This window comes from Chiloscyllium plagiosum, chromosome 36 (genome assembly GCF_004010195.1).
Source record: "Chiloscyllium plagiosum isolate BGI_BamShark_2017 chromosome 36, ASM401019v2, whole genome shotgun sequence".
In the NCBI taxonomy this organism is placed as follows: domain Eukaryota; kingdom Metazoa; phylum Chordata; class Chondrichthyes; order Orectolobiformes; family Hemiscylliidae; genus Chiloscyllium; species Chiloscyllium plagiosum.
In genome coordinates, this window is record NC_057745.1 from 31,880,138 (window position 1) to 31,903,170 (window position 23,033).

The window sequence follows — 23,033 nt, forward strand, 5'->3', positions numbered from 1 at the left end:
CCTAATCCTACCAACTAAGGTCCTTTCATGTCCCCTCCTTGCTGCTTTTGCTCTCTCTTCAGGTCCTTCCTGGCTACCTTATAACTCTCAATCGCCCCAATTGAACCTTCACGCTTCATCTTTACATAGGCCGCCCTCTTCCATTTAACAAGGGGTTCCAATTCCTTATTAAACCACGGCTCCCTCACACGACCCTTTCCTCCCTGCCTGACGGGCACAATACTTATCAGGACACTCAATAGTTGCTCCTTGAACAAGCTCCACATATCAATTACACCCTTGCCTTGAAGCTTACTTTTCCAGGCCACAAACCATTCTAATGAATCTACTTCTGCACATTCACAGCCTGTTGCAAGTGTAAAGAGTTGAACAAAATATTCCAGTTGAACCAAACTGCTGTTTTAAAGGTTCATTATAATTTTGTTGCTTTTGTACATTTTGCTTCCCTATGACTCCCACAATATTATCTGCTTTGTTAAACAGATTATAAGCTGCCAATTTCAATGATTTATATCTCTATCTCTGATGACCAGAGGGAACATTTTTGCATCATTTCTGTTTTTAAATTTTTATAAGGTAAAACCTGCATTTGTGCTTTTCATCACCTTGGAATCTTGTATTTTAAAGCTCCTTTATTTTAAGTCTACTCACAATGGTATTGTAGAAAACATAAGTTTCCTCTAACTACTCTGATATTGATTAGATAATCTGTTTGTGGTGTTGATTAAAGGATGGGTAGAATCATAGAATCCTTACAGCACAGGAAGAGGTAATTCAGCCCATCAAGTGTACACCAACCTTCCGAAGAGCATTCCACCACGACCCACCCCCGCCCCTGCCAATTATCGAGGATGGTTTAAACATCATAATCAAATTTCCTGTCAGTGCCTTGGCTCTGAGGAAAGCAGCTCCACTTCCTCTATCTCTACAGGTAAAAGTCACCATAGTCCAAGATGCACAGCACAGACCCTTTGGTCCAACTCGTCCATGCTGACCAAATATCGTAACCTAATCTATTTACCAGCACTTTGCCCCATCCCTCGAAACCCTTCCTATTTATACACCTATCCAAATGCCTTTTAAATGTTTTAATTGTACCAGCAGCTTCCACTTCCTCTGACAGCTCATTCCATATGTGCAACACCGTCTGCGTGAAAATGTTGCCCTTAAGTCTCTCTCAAATTTTCCCCCTCTTCCCCTTAAATCTATGCAATCTAGTTCTGGGCTCTCTCACTGCAGGGAGAAGACCTTGACTATTTACTCTATCCATGCCCCTCATGATTTTATAAATCTCTATAAGGTCACACCCCCCACCCTCACCCTCTGTTGCTCCAGGGAAAACAGCCCCAGTCTATTCAGCCTCTCCCTTTTTCTCAAACCCTCCAACTCTGGTAACATCCATGTAATTCTTTTCTGAATCCTTTCAAGTTTCACCTCTCGCAGACCATAAGGCTGTTCTGTCTTTAGAAAGAGATGACTAGTGATGATTTAACCTCAGGGTCACCACACCTCAGGTGAGGAGGAGAGGTGGGATCTACATGGTAATCTCAGCTGATATGGGAATGAAACTTGTGCTGCTGTTGTCACGCTGCAACGCAAACCAGCCATCTAGCCAAATAAGCCAACTGACTGTACATGAAGTGTAATGTGCAAAGATGAGAGGTTGTCCACTTTGATCAAAAGAATAGAAGAGAAGCATATTATTTTAAATAGAGATGCTCCGGTATATCAGTACAGAAGGATCTAGGTACTCTTGTGCATGAATCTCAAAAGATGGCATGTTGATTCAGCAAGTAATTAGAATGATGGATGCAGCGGAGAAGTATGGAAGATTTGCTACAAATGTACAGTGCAACGGTGAGACCACACCTCAAGGAAAGTGAACAGTTTTGACCTTTTTAGAAGGAAAACTTGGTATATTTGCATAGAAAGTAGTTCACAATAGGTTCATTAGCTGATTACTGGGGTGAGATGTTCTCTTATGTGTTTGGTATTGAGGCCTACACCCCTTGCAGCCTCTGATGGAGAGATGATTTTTATTGAAACATTAAATTCTGACAGAGCTTGCCAGAGCAAGTCCTGAGAGTGTTTTCTGAAATGAGGGGACAAATATTAAAACTAAGGCTTCACCCATTTAAGATGCAGATGAGCAGTTTTTCCGCAATCATTTGCTTTCTGGAGTTTTCTTTTCCAGAGAGCTGCATTTGCTCAGTCATTAAATATATTTGAAACTTGGGCAGTTTTTGATCAACAAGGGAGGCAGGATTATGGGGAGCAGACAAAAAAGTAGTGTTAAGGCCACAGTGAGATCAACCATGATCGTACTAAATGGTAAGATGGTACATGGACAGGGTCGACGGCCAAATGGTGTGCTCCTTTTTCTGTTTCTTATGATCGTGTATTTCATGGGCAGTTTTGCAAATCTGTTTTCTCACGTGCCTTTTGAACATTCCTGTGCATGACAGCAACTGCACTGTTCTCCTCATTCTCTGTTACCTCATTAGGAAAGCACACATCAAGTTAGTCAAACATGATTTGCCAGTAATGTGTCCATGCTGATTATCCTTTATTAGTCCATGCTTTTTCAAACGGCTTACTCGTCTTTCTCCAAATTAATGATCCATATGTTGCAACAGGATCCTGGAAATATACCACTACATAAATTCTCCATTGCTTTTAAGTGACTAAATGCAGTGATGGGTATTGTGATGATGCTGTTGTTTTAACTTTTTTCTGATTCAGCAGTACTGACTAATTTAGGCAGTGATTTTGTCCTCCCCATGGCCAGTGAACAGTATCCCAGACTTGCACAGTAACAAACTTGATAAACTGATCTAGTGATTATATGGTGACTCAAGGCCTCTAAGTGTTGGATGAGGAGGGACAAACTGGCTCTCCTCCTTTATTCATTTGCCCCCTCGTTCACAACACAATGAATTTAAAAGGGTCCCTCCCTTCTGAATGCGTTTGTCTTTACCAAATGAATTTGTTCCAAATAAATCAATTTAACAAAAGAATAACTTTATTAATTAGTAACTGCAGAAACAAGGAATAAGACAACACACAAACAAATGTTGTGAAACTTGAAAGGGTTCAGAAAAGATTTACAAGGATGTTGCCAGGGTTGGAGGATTTGAACTATAGGGGGAAGCTGAACAGGCTGGGGCTGTTTTCCCTGGAATGTCGGAGGCTGAGGGCTGACCTTATAGAGGTTTACAAAATTGAGGGCCATGAATAGGATAAATAGACAAAGTCTTTTCCCTGGGGTCGGGAAGTCCAGAACTAGAGGGCATAGGTTTAGGGTGAGGGGGGAAAGATATAAAAGAGACCTAAGGGGCAACGTTTTCACACAGAGGGTGGTACGTGTATGGAATGAGCTGCCAGATGAAGTGGTGGAGGCTGGTACAATTGCAACATTTAAGAGGCATTTGGATGGGTATGTGAATAAGAAGGCTTTGGAGGGATATGGGTCAGGTGCTGGCAAGTGGGACTAGATTGGGTTGGGATATCTAGTTGGCATGGACAGGTTGGACCGAAGGGTCTGTTTCCATGCTGTACATCTCTATGACTCTATGACTGTGACACAGATAAAGAGACTAAAAAAGATTTGTGTTAAAAGATATATGGATCAATCTCTCAGCGTATTTTGTGGAGTGTAGAATATTGATAGTTGAATAGTACATTTTAGGATTCTTGACTCTTGCAGATCATTCAAAGTCCTTTTATCCTGTATCCTTCTGACAATAGTTTGTTGGTAGCACTCTAATCCAAAGAATGCTTCTTATAATGGATCCTTCTGACTGGCTTGCTGTTGGCTTTCAGCACTCAGAACAAGTCAGTCCTTTTACCTGCAGTGCATTTGCAACTAGTGGATGACTCTTTGTCTGTTAGCTTCCTGGCACACTGGCACTGAAGTCAAAGCTCTTACATGTGATGCCTCAGTTCACTAGCATACTATCTTCCACTGGCACATCTCTTTTGACTAATGTATTGCATCGGATTTTTAAGCACAATTATTTGTATTTTCCTAGAAAGGCGAAAAACAAAAAAATATTTTCAATAGGTGGCTTTCTGCCGAGAAGGTGGGAGATCATCAGCTCTCTTCCTGTTACATGTCTATCTCTGTTTAAGGTATTCCTGACACTTTACAGGGTGTGACATTCCATGGGTCCAACATAGGACTTTGGCAACCATCTTGGAATTTATATATTGATCTTTTGAAATGTATATGAATCCATAACCTTTGAAAAATTTACACCAAGTTGGGTGGAGGTTAAATCACGTGAAAATTTCTAAACTAATACCATTTTCATTTGGAATTCTTACGGTTTTTAGGTAAATGAGGAAAATGAAGCCAGGGTTAGTTAAGTATACAATGTATGATTTAATTGTGGAAGACGGGGGTGACTTTACATCTTGCTTTTATGTACCTGACATAATTAATGCAATTTCTTATTTTTATCTGGAGTAAAAGTGTTACTGAGAAGTTAAGAACCACAAGACATAAGAATTAAATATGGTATTATGAATTTGAATTTGTAAGTTAACTGCTAATTTTTTTCTGACGTACATCTTTAGAAGAAAGATGATAGATGAAAAGGATTTGAAATGTGTTAACAACAGATTTTTTTTGTCTTTAATATATATTTGTTTCCCTTGTAGCTCTGATTTGTCACTAAGTTCAAATTCTTTTTGTATAATAGTTGAATCTTGCATAAGTGTGTAGCAACTAAAGTGTAACTGAACAGGAAGCACTAATTTCCTTACCTTTTTAGGTTTACTGACGTATCAGTAAAACGTAGCACAGATAATTTTGCAATCTCAGAGCATCCTAGAATACTTTTGAATTGTTGTTAATGTGGGGAAGCACAGACAATTGTTCACAGATCATCCCATAATGAACAGTGATAATGACTGGATAATCTGGTCGAACAAGCAGATGAAGTTCAATAACACTAGTGTGAAGTAGAAGAATTTGGAAGGAAGTATGTGGAGTGATATAACATGATAAATGGCACAATTTTAAAAGATATAAAGTGCGAGAGATGAGGGTGCTTATGATCAAAGCTTTGGAGATGTCAATCAGATTAACAAAGCAGTTGATAATACATGTGGTATTCTGGGTTTTATAGATAGGTGCAAAGAGTACACATATTAAACCTGTATGAATATTAGAGAGGCCCCAACTAGAGTATTGTTTTCAATTCTGAATACAAGACTGGAAGGCTTATGGACGAAATTTGCTAGAATGGTTGCAGGGATTGAGGGTTACAGCTGTTTGGATAGTTTCGAGAAGCCAGAGTTGTCTGTAAAGCAGAGAAAACCAAGAGGAAATCTGATAAAAATGTTTTGATGTCGTAACTAAAGTGAAACTGCTTCCAGGATGCAGATGGAAAGTGACAAGGACCAAAAAATCCTGAGAAATGAGTTTTTAATACAGTGAGCTGTTGTGATCTGGAAGGCACTGTTCACTAAAGCTTTCGAAAGGAACATGTATAAATAATTTCAGGAAAAAGATGAAAAGGACCTTGGAAATAGAGCTGTGGTTTGGAACTAACTGAATTGTTCTTCAGAAAATGGCACATACTCTGACTTTCCATGCTGTACCATTTGACTGTTTTCGCTTGAGGGATAGATATGGTAGAACCAAAACAGAACCATGATATCTTGCAGCCATTGGAAAGGCAGCATCTAACAAGGCACTGCTCCCTCAGTACTGCGCTGATGTGTCAGCCTCAATTTTGGGCTCAAATTGATAGAATGAAATATGAACTGACAACCATCTAATTCACAAAAGTACTGGTACCAAGTCATAGTTAGTACCACTTCTGTGCATTGTTGAGAGCAGTTGGAGATTTGTCTGTTTCTGGTTAGCTGAGGGATTTCAGTAAGGTCTGTGGAAAGCAGTGATGTTTGTAAAGGAGGGAGAGGAGCAGAAAGATTAGGGAAACTTCATTCTGCATCTCACCACTACAATTACCTGATGAAGGAGCTACGCTCCAAAAGCTAGTGCTTCCAAATAAACCTGTTGGACTTTAACCTGGTGTTGTGTGATTTATAACCTTGTCCACCCTAGTCCAATACTGGCATCTCCAAGTTGGAATTGAGTACTGGTGACAAGGTGATCAAGGGTGGGGGCAGGTGCTGTCATGAACATAAGTGAAGGGAGGGACTACATGAAATTGAAGAAAACTGTTGGGTTCCTCTTTCCTCCCTCTCCTCTCTTTCCCCTCACAATCACTGAATTATGAAGAAGGAGGCCATTCAGCCCATCATGACAAACTGGCTGTCGGAGCTTTTGACTTAATGTCAATCACCTGTTTTTTCTGTGTAACCCTACATATTATTTCTGTTTAAACAATCAACTCTTGATTGCCTGAATTGAACGTGTCTCCACCTTGTTTCCAGGCAGTGTTTCTGGATGCCAGCTACTCACTGTTTGAAAATGTTCCTCACCTGCATTTGCTTCTTTCACAAAACACTTCAAAACTGTCCTCTGGTTCTTTATTCCTTTTATGAATGGGAATAGTGTCCCTAACTGCTCAGTCCAGATCTCAGCATTTGAAAACTTCCATCAAATCTCCTCTTGGCCTTTTCTCCAGTCCCAATTTTACCTATCCATCCTCAACTGAAGTTTCTCATACCTGGGATCTTTCTTATAAACTCACTCCAGCGCATTCACATCCTTCTTAAAATGTGGGGCCCAAACCTAAGTAATATTCCAGCTGTTTAATACAAGTTCACCATCACCTTCCAGCTATTGTGCTCTATACCGTTGTTATTGAAGCCTAGATTATTGTTTTTTTATTAACAGCTCTCTACCTGCGTTGCTACTTTTAAGGACCTGTGCACAAATGCTCCTGCACACCCTTTATAAGCGTACTCTTTATACTGTCTGTCCATGTTCTTTGTAGCATACCACATCATCTCTCATTTCTCCACATTGAGTTTCATCTGCACCGATTCCCCTGCTCCATGTCAGTGTCCTTTCCAATTCCTTCTCTGACCACTTTGTTATAAATTCTCCCAAGTTTGATGTCGTTGACAAACATTAGAATTGTTCACTGCGATTTAAGCTCCTAGTTTATTTATATAAATCAGAAAAAGAGTCTCGGTGGCAACTCCTGGGAGTTCCACTACAGTCATCTTCCAGCCTGAAGAATACCCATTAACCAATATTCTGATCGTATTCCTCAATCAATTTTACATCCAGATTTCTCCTGTTTCTTTTCTTCCTTGACCTACACCTTTCCTCACAGGTCTATTGTGTGGCACAGTATCAAAACTTCTGGAAGTCCATGTACACCATGTCAACAGCCATAGAGTCATTGAGACATACAGGAATCAGACCTTTTGATCCAAATTATCCAAGCCAACAAAGTTTCATAAATTAAACTAGTCCCACTTGTCTACAATTGGCCCATATCCCTCTAAACCTTTCCTATTTATATACCCATCCAGATGCTTTTTGACTGTTGTAATTGTACCTGCCTCTGCTTCCTCTAGCAGCTCATTCCATAGTGCAACCCTCTGTGTGCAAAAGTTACCCCTCTGGTCCCTTCTAAATCTTTCCATTCTCATTATTCCTTTTATGAATGGGAATAGTGTCCCTAACTGCTCACCCTCTGCTTCCTCTAGCAGCTCATTCCATAGTGCAACCCTCTGTGTGCAAAAGTTACCCCTCTGGTCCCTTCTAAATCTTTCCATTCTCACCTTAAATCTATGCCGTCTAGTTTTGGTCTCCCCTTCCTTGGGAAAAGGACCTTTACAACTCCTTGAGAGATTAGTGGTCCCTGACCAGCTCCTGTACATGCTGAATTCCCAAACTGCACCCTGGTGATGACTTTTGTTGTAGAAGCTTTGTATGTGAAGGATGGGATTAGGGTTGTTAGGATGCTCTGTTGCTGCTTTGATTCTCACTGAGGAATCTCACAGGAAGAATAACTGGAGAGCTGAGCCAGTTTGTTCAGTTGGACAGAATCATTAGTTGATGGTATAAAGTACAAAGACGGAACAGGTATAGGTGTAAGATTGCACAGCCTGATAACACTGTTAAGTACAGCGAGCTACTGACATTTAGTATGAGAAAGGTCTGTAGTCACATCTGATTAACTTGCTTGTATAACCATACGTTGATCTTGTGCAATATGATCTTCAGTAGAGCCAACTGTCAACAAAGAGACACGCAGAATGAGGGGCAAATGAGCCCTGGTGTCTTGACTGTCAGTCCTATGGCTTTCCGTGGCAGCAGCCAGCAAAGGAATCTTTTGCCACTATGCGAAGCAGGAGCTTCCTTCAAATCTTGGACAGCCTGCTGCCAGCTGCTGCTGAATCAGAGGCTGCAGCCTGGAGGAGAACTGAGGCAACAGATGCCCAAGCAAGAAATTATATTACTGTCCAAGATAGCTACATCCCCTCGAATTCTGGCTTTGAGTAGCACTGACTTTTATCCCTCCTTCACTCATGTCCCATCCTGTTAATTCCTTAGGCCTTTACCGCTACATTACCATCCCTACATTCTTTCTTCCTTGCTTATATCCTTTAAGACACAGCTCAAAACCCAAACCTTCTGTCGTATAATTTATGATCTAATATATTCTAATGTCATTGTCATATTCTGTTTTATAATGTTCCTGTGAAGCACCTGTAAAGACAAAGTAAATCGAATTTGTTTTTAACCATTCTCTCTTTCTTGAAGACAGTGACTCTTGCTGTGGTTTTACACTACTTTTAACTACCTTCTAGGTGGTCAATTTAAACTTGGGTGTGTGAGGGAGCGGGGGGGAACAAAAATCATAATCACAAAAGGGTGGCTCAGTGGTTAGCTTTGCTGCCCCTCAGGAGCAGAGACCTGGGTTCAATTCTAGCCTTGGGTGGTGTTTGTACATTCGCCCCATGTGTGCGTGGGTTTCCTCCCACAGCCCCAACCAGTGCAGGTTAGGTGGATTAGCTATGGTAAATGAGGGTCACAGGTATAGGGGGGGGGGCTGGATCTGTGTGGACACTGGATCTGTGTGGACACTTTTTTTTGGAGGTTATTGCATTTCAGTAGACAGTAACTCTTTCCACACTAGGAATTTTATGATTCTCAGATAATAGACAAACCACAATATATCCTCAATCAGTGCTCATACTCCTTGAAAAGTGAGTGAGAGTGGCGATGTGACTATTCTAGAAATAATTACTCAGGATAGACGTGTCCCCACCACCAGAGTTAAGCTGATCTTTAATTGCTAGATTGCTCCATACAATTGCTCCATACAATTCTCCAATTCCTTTCACACCACCTCTAAATCCAGGGATGATTGAAAAAATGGTTGTCAGTGCCTCTGATTTCCTTTCTCATTTCCAGTTCTGTATCTATGGGAGTCATCTCATCCCTAATCAGCCCTACTCCTTTCTCTACCACCTTTTTACTGTTTCTTGAGAGGACTTCAACGTTTTTCTGTGTTGAATGCCAATCTTTTTTCATAATCCCTCTTTGTTTCTTGTATTTGCTTTTTCACTTCCTTTCTGTACTTCCTGTAGCAAATAGTGTTCAGAGTTAGAGGATGGCAAATCAGTGGAGACAAATGGAGCGTACATCCTACAGTTTGAGAGGGGTCATGGACTTACCATGTGCCCCAAACAAACACATCTGCGAGAAGCAGCCGCAGAAATTTGAGCAGTAGCTGGATTCAGTGTGTAGCCTCAAGGCATTGGGCTACATGAACAGAATGTGTAGGAAAATAATTACTTGCAGATTTGAAGTGTACAAGCAGAGTCATAGAGAAGTATAGCATGGAAACAGACTCTTTGGTCGAACTCATCCATGCCGACCAGATATCCTAACCTAAGCGAGTCATATTTGCCACCACTTGGCCTATATCCCTCTAAACCCTTCCTATTCATATACCCATCCAGATGCCTCTTAAATGCTACAATTCTACCAGCCTCCACTACATCCTCTGGCAGCTCAATCTACACATGCGCCACCTTCTGCATGAAGACGCCGCCCCTTAAGTCCTTTTTCTATCCTTCCCCTCTCACCCTAAACTTATGCTGTCTAGGTCTGGACTCCCCCACGCCAGGGAAAAGACTTTGTCTATTTATCCTATCCATGCCCCTCGTGACTGTATAAACCGCTGTAAGGTCACCCCTCAGCCTCTGACACTCCATGAAAAATTTCCCCCGCCTACTCAACCTCTTCCCATAGCTCAAATCCTCCAATCCTGTAAGTCTTTTCAGAACCCTTGCAAATTTCATAACATCCTTCCTATAGCAGGGAGACCAGAATTGCATGCAATATTCCAAAAGTGGCCTAACCACCGTCCTGTGCAACCGCAACATGACTTCCGATCTCCTATACTCAGTCCTCTGACCAATAAGGGAAAGCATACAAATGTTTTCCTCACTATCCTATCTACCTGTGACACTACTTTCAAGGAACTATGAATCTGTTCTCCAAGGTCTCTTTGTTCAGCAACACTCCCTAGGACCTTACCATTAAGTGCTGCTAAGATTTGCTTTCCCAAAATGCAACACCTCGCATTTATCTAAATTTCACTCCATCTGCCACTCCTCAGCCCCATTGGCACACCTGATCAAGAGTCAAGGTTAGAGTGCTGCTGGAAATGCGCAGCAGGTCAGGTAGCATCTGAGGAGCAAGAAAATCTGCGTTTCGGGCAGGAGACCTTCATCACTTTCGCCACATCTGATCAAGATCCCATTGTATTCTGAGGTAACCTTTTCTTTCACCCTAACAGGGAATATACTGTCTCTGGACTCTCATTATCTAATTTCTGAAGGCTTCCAATTTTCCAGCTATCTCTTGACCGGTGAACAGCTGCCCCAATCAGCTTTTGAAAATTCTTGCCTAATACAGTCAAAGTTAGCCTTCCTCCAATTTAGAACTTCAAATTTTAAATCTGGTCTATCCTTCTCCATCACTATTTTAAAACTAATGGAATTATGGTCACTGGCCCCAAATTGCTCTCCCACTGACACATCAGTCACCTGCCCTTTCTTATTTTGCAAGAGTTGGTGAAGTTTTGCACCTTCTGTAGAAGGAACATCCACATGCTGAATCAGAAAGTTTTCTTGTACACACTTAACAAATTCCTTTGCATCTAAACCCTTAACATTATGGCAGTCCCAGTCTATGTTTGGAAAGTTAAAATCCCCTACCGTAGCCACCCTATTATTCTTAGGGATAACTGAAATCTCCTTACAAGTTTGTTTCTGAATTTCCCACTGACCATTAGGGGTTCTATAATACAATCCCAATAAGGTGATTGTCTGTTTCTTATTTCTTAGTTCCACCCAAATAACTTTGCTGGATGTATTCGCAGGAATATCTTCCCTCAGTACAGCAGTAATGCTATCCCTTATCAAAAACACCATTCCTCCTCCTCTCGTACCCTGCCCCCCCCCATCCTTCCTGTAGCATTTGCATTCTAGAACATTAAGCTGCCAGTCCTAACCATCTCTGAGCCATGTTTCTGTAATTGCTATGATATCCCAGTCTCCTGTTTGAGAGAGAATGGGTGACTTCCAATCATTCGAAGAAAACTAGGCGACTTGTGCAAAAGTCCCGAGTCTTTTCACGCTTGCCTAATCAGTATTTTATTTTGAAACAAGTGAAGGGATGGCACTTGGGAGTGCAGTCAGAAATAAAAAATGGTACAAAGGGCATTTCAGCTGTTGGGTGGGTACAGGGGAGTTGGGTCTGGGATGAATGAAGGATTGATGAGCAGTAGTGATTTGTGATATGAATTAAGGGAGCAAATACTGTACGTGTTTCTGTGGTATGAAGTAGTGCTGTGTTCCAGGGAGGCTGCAGATCATCATTCCAATGGAGGGGATGACCAGAAGTCATGGTCCATATTGATATCAACTGCCTAAGTTGGGAGAGAGATGTGGTCATGAAATTAGAATTCAGGAAGCTAGGAGGACCTCGTGTGTTAGTCTCAGAATTAATCCGAGTCCTATTCTACTGAGCATAAGAACATAAGATTGATGGATGGAATATGACATCAGTGTGAGAAATTGAAATCGGCACTTGGGGAAAGTGGTTATTCTTTCTCTGGATTGCCCATTGTCCTTTTCTACATTACCTAAAACCTAATGATACAATGATCCCAGCCCCCCTGTATGTTAACCCACTGACACTTGATGTACTTTGCCCAACTCGTTCCCAAGAAATAGTTCCAGCATTGCCTCCTTTCTTGTTACACTATACTATTGTAGGAAATTCTCCTGAAATCTAAGAATGCTTTTCCTCTCTGTCCTTAACATGCCTACTGTTCAAGTTAATACTCAGGTAGTTAAAGTCCCCCATTATAACTACTCCATGATGGCATCTCCCCTCCCCTGACCCATACTTCCCCTGCCCCTCCCTCACATGCTTACTGTTTTTCACTGCAATGATAGCACCTATTTTATGGACTATTCTCCTGGTTTCTGATTCTTGCCGTAGTCCACTCTCCACTTTTGCATCTGGACATCACGAGAAACTGGTGTGCTGTAGGGAGAGTCTGAAGCTGGCTGCGCTATACTCTGTGGTCATTGATCTAAAAGTTAATGCAACAGCGCCACCAAGCTAAGATGCACAAGAATACGGAAGAATTATTTTAAAAGAATTGTTATGTAACTCACGTTGATTTTAAAACATTAGAATCCATGTTAGTGAACTGAGGTTTTATTGGATTGACTGTGCTGTTACTGCCTGCTATTGGTTAATTTATGTTCCCTGAATGAGATATTTGGTAATCTTAGATTCACATTTGAGCCAATCAGTTTTGCCCTTTTTTTTTGTATCAAGTCATGCATGGTGCTGCAATGGATTCTTGCAAGGTGCCATGTATTCATTTTCTGTGGTTAGAAATAGATCTGTAGTGATGTTTAGGAACTGCAATTAGGCACTGAACATTAAGGACCAATGAGTAACAAGGGAGAAAATAGGGCCACTTAAAGATCAGCAAGGCCACCTATGTGTGGAACCCCAGGAGCTGGCGGAGAAACAAAACCAGAAATTTGCTTCAGTATTTACTGTGGATATGGAAGATAAAGAATGTGAGGAAATAAGTAGTGACATCCTGAAAAATGTCCATAATACAGAGGAGGTAATATGGAAGTTTTAAAACATACAATGGTAGATAATCCCTGGGCCGGATCAGGTATACTGTGGAACTCTGTGGGAAGCTAAAGAAGTGATTGTTGGGCTCCTTGCTAAGATATTTATATCGTTGATAGCCACAGGTGAGGTGCCAGAATACTAGGGGTTGGCTAATGTGCCACTATTTAAGAAAGGTGGTAAGGAAAAGCCAGGGAACTATAGACCAGTGAGCCTGACATCCGTGGTGGGCAAGGTGTTGGAGGGAATCCTGAGGGAGAGGCAAGGACTGATTAGGGATAGCCAACATGGCTTTGTGTATGGAGAATTGTCTCGTGAACTTGATTGAATTTTTTTTTGAAGTAATGAAGAGGATTGGTGGGGACAGAGTGGTGGATGTGATCTATCTGGACTTCAGTAAGGTGTTCGACAGCGTTCCTTATGGTAGGCTGGTTAGCAAGGTTAGAGCACATGGTGAACGGAGAACTAGCCGCTTGACTACAGAACTGGCTCAAAGGTACAAGACAGAAGGTGGCGGTAGACGGTTGCTTTTCAGACTGGAGGCCTGTGACCAGTGCCACAAGATTGATGCTGGGTTCTCTGCTTTTCGTCATTTACATAAATGATTTGGATGTGAACATAAGTATGTTAGTAATTTTGCAGATGACACCAAAATTGGAGGTGAAGTGGACAGCGAAGAAGATTACCGTACAGTACAGTGGGATCTTGATCAGATGGGCCAGTGGGCTGAGGAGTGGCAGATGGAGTTTAATTTAGGTAAATATGAGGCGCTGCATTTAATGGTCCTGGGAATGTTGCTAAACATAGAGACCTTACAATGCAGGTTCATAGTTCCTTGAAAGTGGAGTCGCAGGTAGGTAGGATAGTGAAGGTGGTGTTTGGTATGCCTGCCTTTATTAGTGCATTGAGTATAGGAGTTGGGAGGCCATGTTGTGGTTGTACAGGACATTAGTTAGGCCAAAGTTTGTGAGAAGATTTTAGCTCAGGTGCTCGTTGTTGTGGTTCTTTTCGCCGAGCTGGGAATTTGTGTTGCAGACGTTTCGTCCCCTGTCTAGGTGACATCCTCAGTCCTTGGGAGCCTTCTGTGAAGCCCTTCTGTGATCTTTGGCATTTGTAATGGTTTGAATCTGCCACTTCCGGTTGTCAGTTCCAGCTGTCCGTTGCAGTGGTTGGTATGTTGGGTCCAGGTCGATGTGCTTATTGAGCGAATCTGATTCAATCAACAGATTCAATCAATAAGCACATCGACCTGGACCCAATATACCAACCACTGCAACGGACAGCTGGAACTGACAACCGGAAGCGGCAGATTCAAACCACTACAAATGCCAGAGGAAAGATCACAGAAGCGCTTCACAGAAGGCTCCCAAGGACTGAGGATGTCACCTAGACAGGGGACGAAACATCTGCAACACAAATTCCCAGCTCGCCGAACAGAACCACAACAATTAGTTAGGCCACTTTTGGACTATTGCATGGCCTCCCTGCTATAGGAAGGATGTTGTGAAACTTGCAAGGGTTCTGAAAAGATTTACAAGGGCGTTGCCAGGGTTGGTAGGATTGAGCTATAGCGAGAGGCTGAATAGGCTGGGGCTATTTTCTAGAGCATCGATGGCATAATATAGAACTTTATAAAATCATGAAGGGCATGCAAAAGGGTGAATAGCGAAGGTCTTTTCCCTGGGTTTGGGGGGTACAAAACTGGAGGGCATAGGTTTAAGGTGAGGGGGGGAAAGATTTAAAAGTGACTTAATGGGCAACTTTTTCATGCAGAGGATGGTGCGTGAATTGAATGAGCTGCCAGAAGAAGTGGTGGAGACTGGTATAAATACAACATTTTAAAAGACATCTGGATGGGTACATGAATAGGAAGGGTTTAGTGGGACATGGGTAAATGCTGGCAAATGGGACTAGATTAATTTAGGATATCTGGTCTGCATGGATGAACGGTCTGTTTCCATGCTGTACAGCTTTATGACTATCTATCTATAATTGTGCACAGCAATAATGTAAAGCATACATGATACATAGTAACATTTTGAGCTCATCACAGATCATCCTGCAAGTGTTTTGGGCTGCAAGTTGAGTACTGGCTGAGAAAACAGATGACCACGTTTTTTTGTGACTTGCACTGAACAGTTGTTTTTCTTATAATTGATTTCCAGCGCATTCCCTTCTCACTGCATTTTAACTTTCTTGTCTGATATCTCAATGTATCTGTCTTTTGGAAGTCCATAATACTCAAGTATTACTCCTTGCATCAGTTTAATCTGAGATTTCAAATCTAAAGTCTAATAGATCTGTTTCTCTGCACCTTTTTAAGACTGAGAAATCTCAAATAAACATCACATTATGATCCAAGCTGGGAATAAATTAAGTGACTGCTTGGTGATTCTATTTTAAAAACAGGCATACAGTAATTTTCAATTGCAGTTCTACTGAAGTTAAATTATGCAGATCGATTAAAGAAACAAAGACTGTTCTCCTTGGAGAAGGGATATTTGTAGGGGGATTTTGATAGAGATGTTTAAAATCGTGATTGTCCTGGACAAGGTAAATAGAAATTCTTCCCATTTAGAGAAGAATTAAGAGTCAGAGGTATAGATTTAAGATACTTGGCAAAAGAAGCAGTGGCGACATGGAGGCAAAACTTTCTTGACGCAGCAAGTAGTTAGGGCTTGAAATACACTGCCTGAGATTGGTGCAGATAGTTTCAAGCATGACTTAAAAGAGAATTGGATTGTTATCTGAGAAAAATAGTCAGGGCTTTAAGGAAAAAATGGATGAAAGACACTAGCTGAATTGCTTATGCTAAGGGCCATAACAGACAGGCTGAGTAACCTTGCTCTATGCTGTAAAAATTCTGACTTGTACTTTCTTTGCTAGCCATTTGTGTCAGGGAATTATGAATTTAAGTTTAAAAACTTTGGGCTATGTTCACAAGCTTCCCTGATATGCACCATAGGCAGGTGAAAGAAAGCTATAGGTACCTGGGGAACATTGGCTTGATAGAGACAGTTTTTTTTTCCCCTCGCTTTTATGTTCGTTCTTCATTGAGTGTAGGTCCATAGACCTGGGTGTACATGTTTGTTTCAAAGTTTATTCCTCATAATTTGCATCAAGCTGTCCGCACTCCTAATTCCTGTGGTTTCTGACCCATACTGTTCCTAGGCTGGTAATGTCTTGATTTTAAAATTCTACCCTTGTTTTCAAATCCCCCACAACATACCTCTAATTTTGCTGACTCTAATGTTGACAACCATGTTTTCATCTATCTGGGCTATAAGCTCTGGAACTTGTAAAGTCCCAGACGTCACATTCATTGTTCCTGGGCAATTGTTATCCAACAGACAGGAAAGCTGCACTGGGGCAGCAACACTGTGATAGACATTTAGGAAGGAGTTGCTGTAAAAATCCTGAATGTTGACTCTGGGCCACATAGAACATTACAGGTCCTTTGGCCCTCGATGTTGTGCCGACCTTTTATCCTACTCTTAAGATCAAACTAAACAACATACCCTAAATTTTGCTATTATCCACATGCCTATCCAAGAGTTGCTTAAATGTCCCTAATGTATCTGACTCTACTACTATTGCTAGCACTGCATTCCACGCAACCACCACTCTGTGAAGAACCTATGTCTGACATCTCCCCTAAACCTTCCAATCACCTTAAAATAAGCCTTCTTGACAACCCTATCTACTTGGATGGCAACTTTGAGGGATCTATGGACGTGGACCTCCACACTGCCAAGAATCCTACCTTTAACCCTGTAATCTCAATTCAAATGTGACCTTCCAAAATGAATCACTTCACACTTTTCCAGGTTGAACTCCATCTCCTATTTCTCAGTCTAGTTCGGCGTCCTGTCAAAGTTCCACTGCAACCTACAATAGCACTCTACACAATCCACAACTCCTCCAACCTTCATGTCATTGGCAAACTTGCTAACCCACCCTTCTTCCTCATCCCAAGTCATTTATAAAATTCACAAAGAGCACAAATCCCAGAACAGATCCCTGCAGAACGCCACTGGTCACCGAGCTCCAGTAGTTTCCATCTACCACCACCGTCTATCTTCTATGGACCAGACAATTCTGTATCCAGACAACCAAATTTCCCTGTATCCCATGCCGCCTCATTTTTTGAATGAGTGTACTATAGGGAACCTTATCAAATGCTTTGCTAAAATCCATGTACACCGCATCCACCGCTCTACCTTTATAAATGTGTTTTGTCACATCCTCAAAGAATTCAACAAGGCTTCTGAGGCATGAATCTCACAAGTGATGCTGACTATCTCTAATAAAGCTATACTTTTCCAAATAATCATAAATCCCATCTCTCAGAATCCTCTCCAATAATTTGCCGACCACTAACATAAGATTGACAGGTCTATAATTCCCAGGGTTGTCCCTCTTCTCTTTCTTGAACGAGGGAATAACATTTGCCACCCTCCAATCATCTGGTACTACTCTAGTGAACAGTGAGGGTGCAAACATCATTGCCAAAGGCACAACAGTCTCTTCCCTCGCCTCCTGTAGAAATCTAGGGTATATCCCATCTGGCCCAGGAAACCTATCTATTCTCATGTTTTTTAAAATTTCCTCCATAACATCAACCTGTTTGAGCATATCAACCCGTTTCATGCTGTCCTCACAAACGACAAGTTCCCTCTTACTAGTGAATACTGAAACAAAGTATTCTTCGACTCCATGCACAAGTTTCCTCCACTATCCCTGATCGGCCCTACCCTTCCTCTGGCCATCCTCTTGTTCCTCATGTAGGTGTGAGAACGCCTTGGGGTTTTCCTTGATCCTATCTGTCAAGGCTTTCTTGTGCCCCCTTCCAGCTCTTCTAAGTCCATTCTTCAGTTCCTTCCTGGCTACCTTGTAACCCTGTAGAGCCCTGTCTGATCTTTGCTTCCTCAACTTTAAGCTTCCTTCTTCGTCTTGATGTTGCACATCTATTGTCATCCAAGATTTCTTCACCCTACCATCCCTTCCTTTCCTCAAGGGGACAAACCTATCTAGCATTCACAGCAAGTGCTCCCTAAATAACCTCCATTTCTGTTGTGCATTTCCCTAAGAATATCTACTCCCAATTTATGCTCCACTGTTCCTGCCTAATAGCATTGTAACTCCCTCTCCCCCAATTAAATGCTTTACCATTTCGTCTGCTCCTGTCCCTCTCCATATCTATAGTAAAGGTCATTGAGTTTTGATCACTATCACCGAAATGCTCTCCCACCGAGCGATCTGACACCTGACCTGGTTCGTAGCCAAGCACCAAATCCAATATGGCCTTTCCTCTAGTCGGCCTATGTGCATATTGAGTCATGAATCCATCCTGGAGACACCTGACAAAGTCTGCTACATCCAAATTATTTGCATGAAGAAGGTTATAATCAGTATTAGGGAAGTTGAAGTTCCCCCATGACGACAACCCTGTTACTTCTGCACCTTTCCAAAATCTCCCTCCCAATCTGCTCCTCCATGCCTCTGTTGCTAATGGAGGGGATCTATAAAAAACTCCCAGTGAAGTGACAGCTCCTTTCCTGTTCCTGACTTCCACACGCACTGACTCAGTAAACAAACCTTTCTCGGCGACCTCCCTTTCTGAAGCTGTGATACTACCTCTGATAAGCAATGCCACTCCCCACCTCTTTTACCTCCCTCCCTATTCCTTTTGAAACATCTAAACCCCAGAACATCCAACAACCATTCCTGCTCATGTGATATCCAAGTCTCCGTAATGGCCGCAACATGGAGGCTTCAAATACCGATTCATGTTCTAAGTTCATGAAGTCTCATGCCATTGAATCAAACATGGTCAAGGAGTCCTCCTGGTTATTGTCTAACCCTAGCCTCAAGCTGATGACAAGGTGGACGTGGAAATAATATTTTCTCATGGGTAAGTCCAGAAGTAGTGTATTAAAAGTAGAGCCAGGTATTTTAGGATTTTTGTTTGTGGGTTGTGACTCTGGTGCTGCCTTCCTCAGGCAGGAGTGGGACATGGTCATTAAGAATATTCTTAAAGTGGGAATAGATTCCTATTAGGTATGAAAATCAAAAATTTTTGCGCATTGATGGGAGTGTGGAATTTAAATCCAACAGATCAGCCATGATTGTATTGAATGATGGAACAGGCTCAAGGCAGTGAATAGCCTATTCCTGCTCCAATTCATATGTTCATAACTCAAGACTGGGCATCCTTGAGGTTGCTGTGTACCATCAGCTGCAGCAGAATTGTGTTTAATGAAAATCTGTAATCTCATGGCCCAGCATTCCCCTATTGTATTGTTACCACCAAATCAGGCAATTAACTCTCACTTAATGAAGAGTGCAGGCAGGTTTGCATTGAAATTAGGTGTCAATGTAATTAAGCTACAGTACAGAACTACTTTACATGCCAAAGATTGTAGTGACATGTAATAGGGCAAGCAATTCCACAACAAATTAATCAGCTATAAACTCTGTAGGACAAAGCATCCTGCTTGATTGTTACCCATCTATCACCATTGACATGCACTACCATCATCATAAATACACAGAGACAGCAAATTGTATCATCTAAATGATGTACTACAACAACTCATCAAGACTCCTTAGACAGCACTTTCCAAACCTACAACTTTCCACCAGAAGGACAAAGGAGTCAATACATAGGAAAACCACCAACTGCAAGTTTCCCTCCAAGCCACTTGCTATTCTGACTTGGAACTATATCTCCATTCCCTCAATACTATTAGGTAAAAATCCTGGAATACTTCTCTGGCAGTACTGTGGGTATGCACTGCAGTAGTTCAGAAAGGTAGCTCACCACCACCTTCTGGAGGACAATTGTGGGTAAATGCCCTCTTAGCCAGTGATGACCACATCCTGTGAATGAATAAAGGAGAACTCCCTTTTTACACCTTTTCTACTTTCCATCCCTTTATAAAATTGTTTCTTAAAACTGATTGCTAAATGTTTCACCACCTGCCTTCATTATCCCCGCTGGCCCATTTTCAAATCTGATAAAATTCCTATGAAGGAGAGCAGTATGCTTTAATGCATTGAAGAGAAGTAGCACATAGAGAAGACAAACCAGCAACATTAGCCTAAGAACTTTCTTTGGAGCATTAAAGAAATGCCCATTTAGTACTTGAAATCTGTGTAACCCATTCAGCCAGATCATGACTGAACTGGTCCCCAATTTTGTTGAGCTGCCTTTGTCTCATGTTCTGTAATGCCCTCCCCGAATGAAGTTCTTTCCCTCTTGGTTTTAGGTTCCACAGATGTTTGAAGAAAGTGTTGCTGATTTCTTTGGCCTTTTATATGGAAACTCTAATTTTAAGTTTGTATTCCTTTTTGGTTTGGATTTTCGCCAGAGAAAATAGTTTCTCTGCAATTATACTATCAAATCGTTCTATGATTTTCAATAACTTGATCAGAACTTCGGAGTACTAGTCAAGTTTATGCAATCTATCCCACAGACTTACCAATTCATCGGCATGAAAGGTTATTCCAATCTTTCTCAGGCCATCTTCCTAAAATGTGGTGCTCAAAGCAGGATACAGTATTCTAGGTGGGGTCTGATCAACGAATTGCAACTGTAATACTACTATACCAGCCTCTTTGAGAGAAGTCAGAATTCTATTAGCATTTTTGATCCACATGTTTTCCCATGAAATGATAGCATGGTAGTAATATCACTAGACTAATAATCCAGAGGCCCCTGTACTCTGGGGCATAACTTCATACCCAGTGGCAGTAGCTGTGGAATTTAAATTTAGTTAACAACATCTGGTATTGATGGTGACCATGACAATCATGGATTATTGTAAAAATCCATCTGGTTCATTAATATCCTTTTAGGGGTGGAAATCATCTTTGTGTTTGATGTTTGGCATTTTAGATTGTGGGCAAATAGGGGTGGATAACACATGCTGGCCAGCAATGCCCACGTCCCATGAAAGAATGGGGGAAAGAAAAGCACTTGGATACAATGAAAGGTCAATTGTGGCTGTGAAAGTACAGCAAAAACTAGTAACCTTTTCAGTAGAGGATCAAAGGATCCAAGCAATCTCCTGTCACCTCTGTTCCCTGGTTGATCTTTAATTTTGTTTAGGTTATGTGGATATTGCCCACTTCTATTAGTTTTGAGGAACATTCACCTTTTTTAAAAATTTTCTTTCCTAGGTTTGTTGTTGGTTCTGATCGTGCCATATTTATGCTACGTGATGGAAGCTATGCTTGGGAGATTAAGGACTTCCTGATAAATCAGGAGCGCTGTGTAGATGTTACTGTTGAAGGACAGACATACCCCGGAAAAGCAGCAGAGAAAAAGAAGAATGAAATCAAGCCCGATAAGAAAAAAGATGCAACAGTTTCTCAGAAAGGCAACCGAGCAAATAAAAATGAACTATGACATAGTTGAATTAGAAGATGTTCAAAATGAATAGAAGAAATTTTTTTTTGTATTAGTTTGTCTTTTGATGTTGAGATTTATTATGGAACTACTGTTGAATCAGTGGTGCTGGTTTTTATAGTTCACCAAGCCTTTAGGTGATGAAACTGCAGTGTGAACTTCACCTAAGTGATTCCAAATATACAGGCATTTCATTGTTTCTTTGCAAGTTGCAGCCTTTTAAAAAGGCAAGAATGGAATTGCCACTGTACAATTGTAAACATAAGTCACATTTGCTTCCAGTATCTTTCATCACATGCATTAAATAAGGTTTCTTTTCATTTTGTACGAATTGACACTTGACTTAATACAATTTTCTTCTGTGATTTAGGTACTATTTTGAAACCGTTATTTTATGAGCAGTGATGTGGTTTCTAAATTCAACATAATTCTTAAAAATGCAGCGAGCATATGGTCAATATAGCAGTGTTATGTATTCATTTCAGGATATTTCTGACAATACTTGGGCAAGTTCTGTACTCTGTTTAAATGTTTTCACTGTAATATCAGCCTTTTGTCTTTACTCATCTGATTCTCCCCTGTAGCCATGGTATATTTCAGTCTATTTTCTGCTGACAGCAACAAAGCAATTCAATTGTCAGTGACTTCAGTTTTTTTCAAAGAAAAGCACTCAAATTTCGACACCACTTTTGCCTAAACTGTAGAACTGTTTAATCTTTTTTGTAGACAAGTTCCAACTCAACCTTGTGTGTTTGTATGATTGTTATTCAGTTGCTGTAGAAAGTTGTTCAGAGCTTTAAGTATGTTGTCTGACATCTTACTGCTCGCACTGTACCAGCTTTTACAATGCTGATGCTTTTACAATGAGTTAGACAATCATTATACTGAAATTTACTGATAAAATCTCACTTGCTCAAAGGAGGCAGTGTTTGTTAGTTTTTTTTGCTATTATGACAAGATTGCTTTTGTGTAAATAGCTACCCAGTGTTCTCTGATTTCAGTGTTTGTAGTACATGCAGATGGCTACTGGACTGCACTGTACTATCTTGACCAGTGGAACTGTTTTGCTGAGCAATAAGCATCCAAATAATCTAACAAGTTGGGAAGCTGGCAAGCCCTTAATGTATTCTTCTTTCCAGTGTGAGTAACTGTCTGCTCCTGCCTCTAACTCACGAAATACAAATTCAATCAAACTACTTTGGGGCATGTGAAATTAAATTGTCCTTTTGGATCTTTCACTTGATGCAGTTCTGTCATGTGGGAAGTGTCTGGAGAAAGAAGCATTTGGCACATTTGATGAATAATTCATCAAATCTCTTCTTCTGTCTCATAGAACAAGATATTTCAGTTTTGTAATGACCAGTTTAGGAAAGGTTATCTTTAGCCTTTGGTCAGTTTTAGAATCATACAGCATGGAAATAGGTCCTTCAGCTCAACTCGACCATGTCAACCAGGTTTCCTAAATTGAACTAGCCTCATTTGTCTGTGATTGGCACATATTCCTCT

At 41.1% G+C, this 23,033-nt stretch overlaps 1 protein-coding gene across 1 annotated transcript in view; it reads left to right on the forward strand.

Annotated features, from left to right (window-relative positions):
• The window catches only part of mesd (mesoderm development LRP chaperone), a 28,444-nt gene extending 5,998 nt beyond the window's left edge, over nucleotides 1-22,446 (forward strand). The window contains exon 3 of the mRNA XM_043677616.1: nucleotides 21,299-22,446. Within this exon, the coding sequence (XP_043533551.1) occupies nucleotides 21,299-21,527 (229 nt within the window). The 3' untranslated portion in view covers nucleotides 21,528-22,446. The remainder of the gene's footprint in view (nucleotides 1-21,298) is intronic.
• The last annotated feature ends 587 nt before the right edge of the window (nucleotides 22,447-23,033 follow it).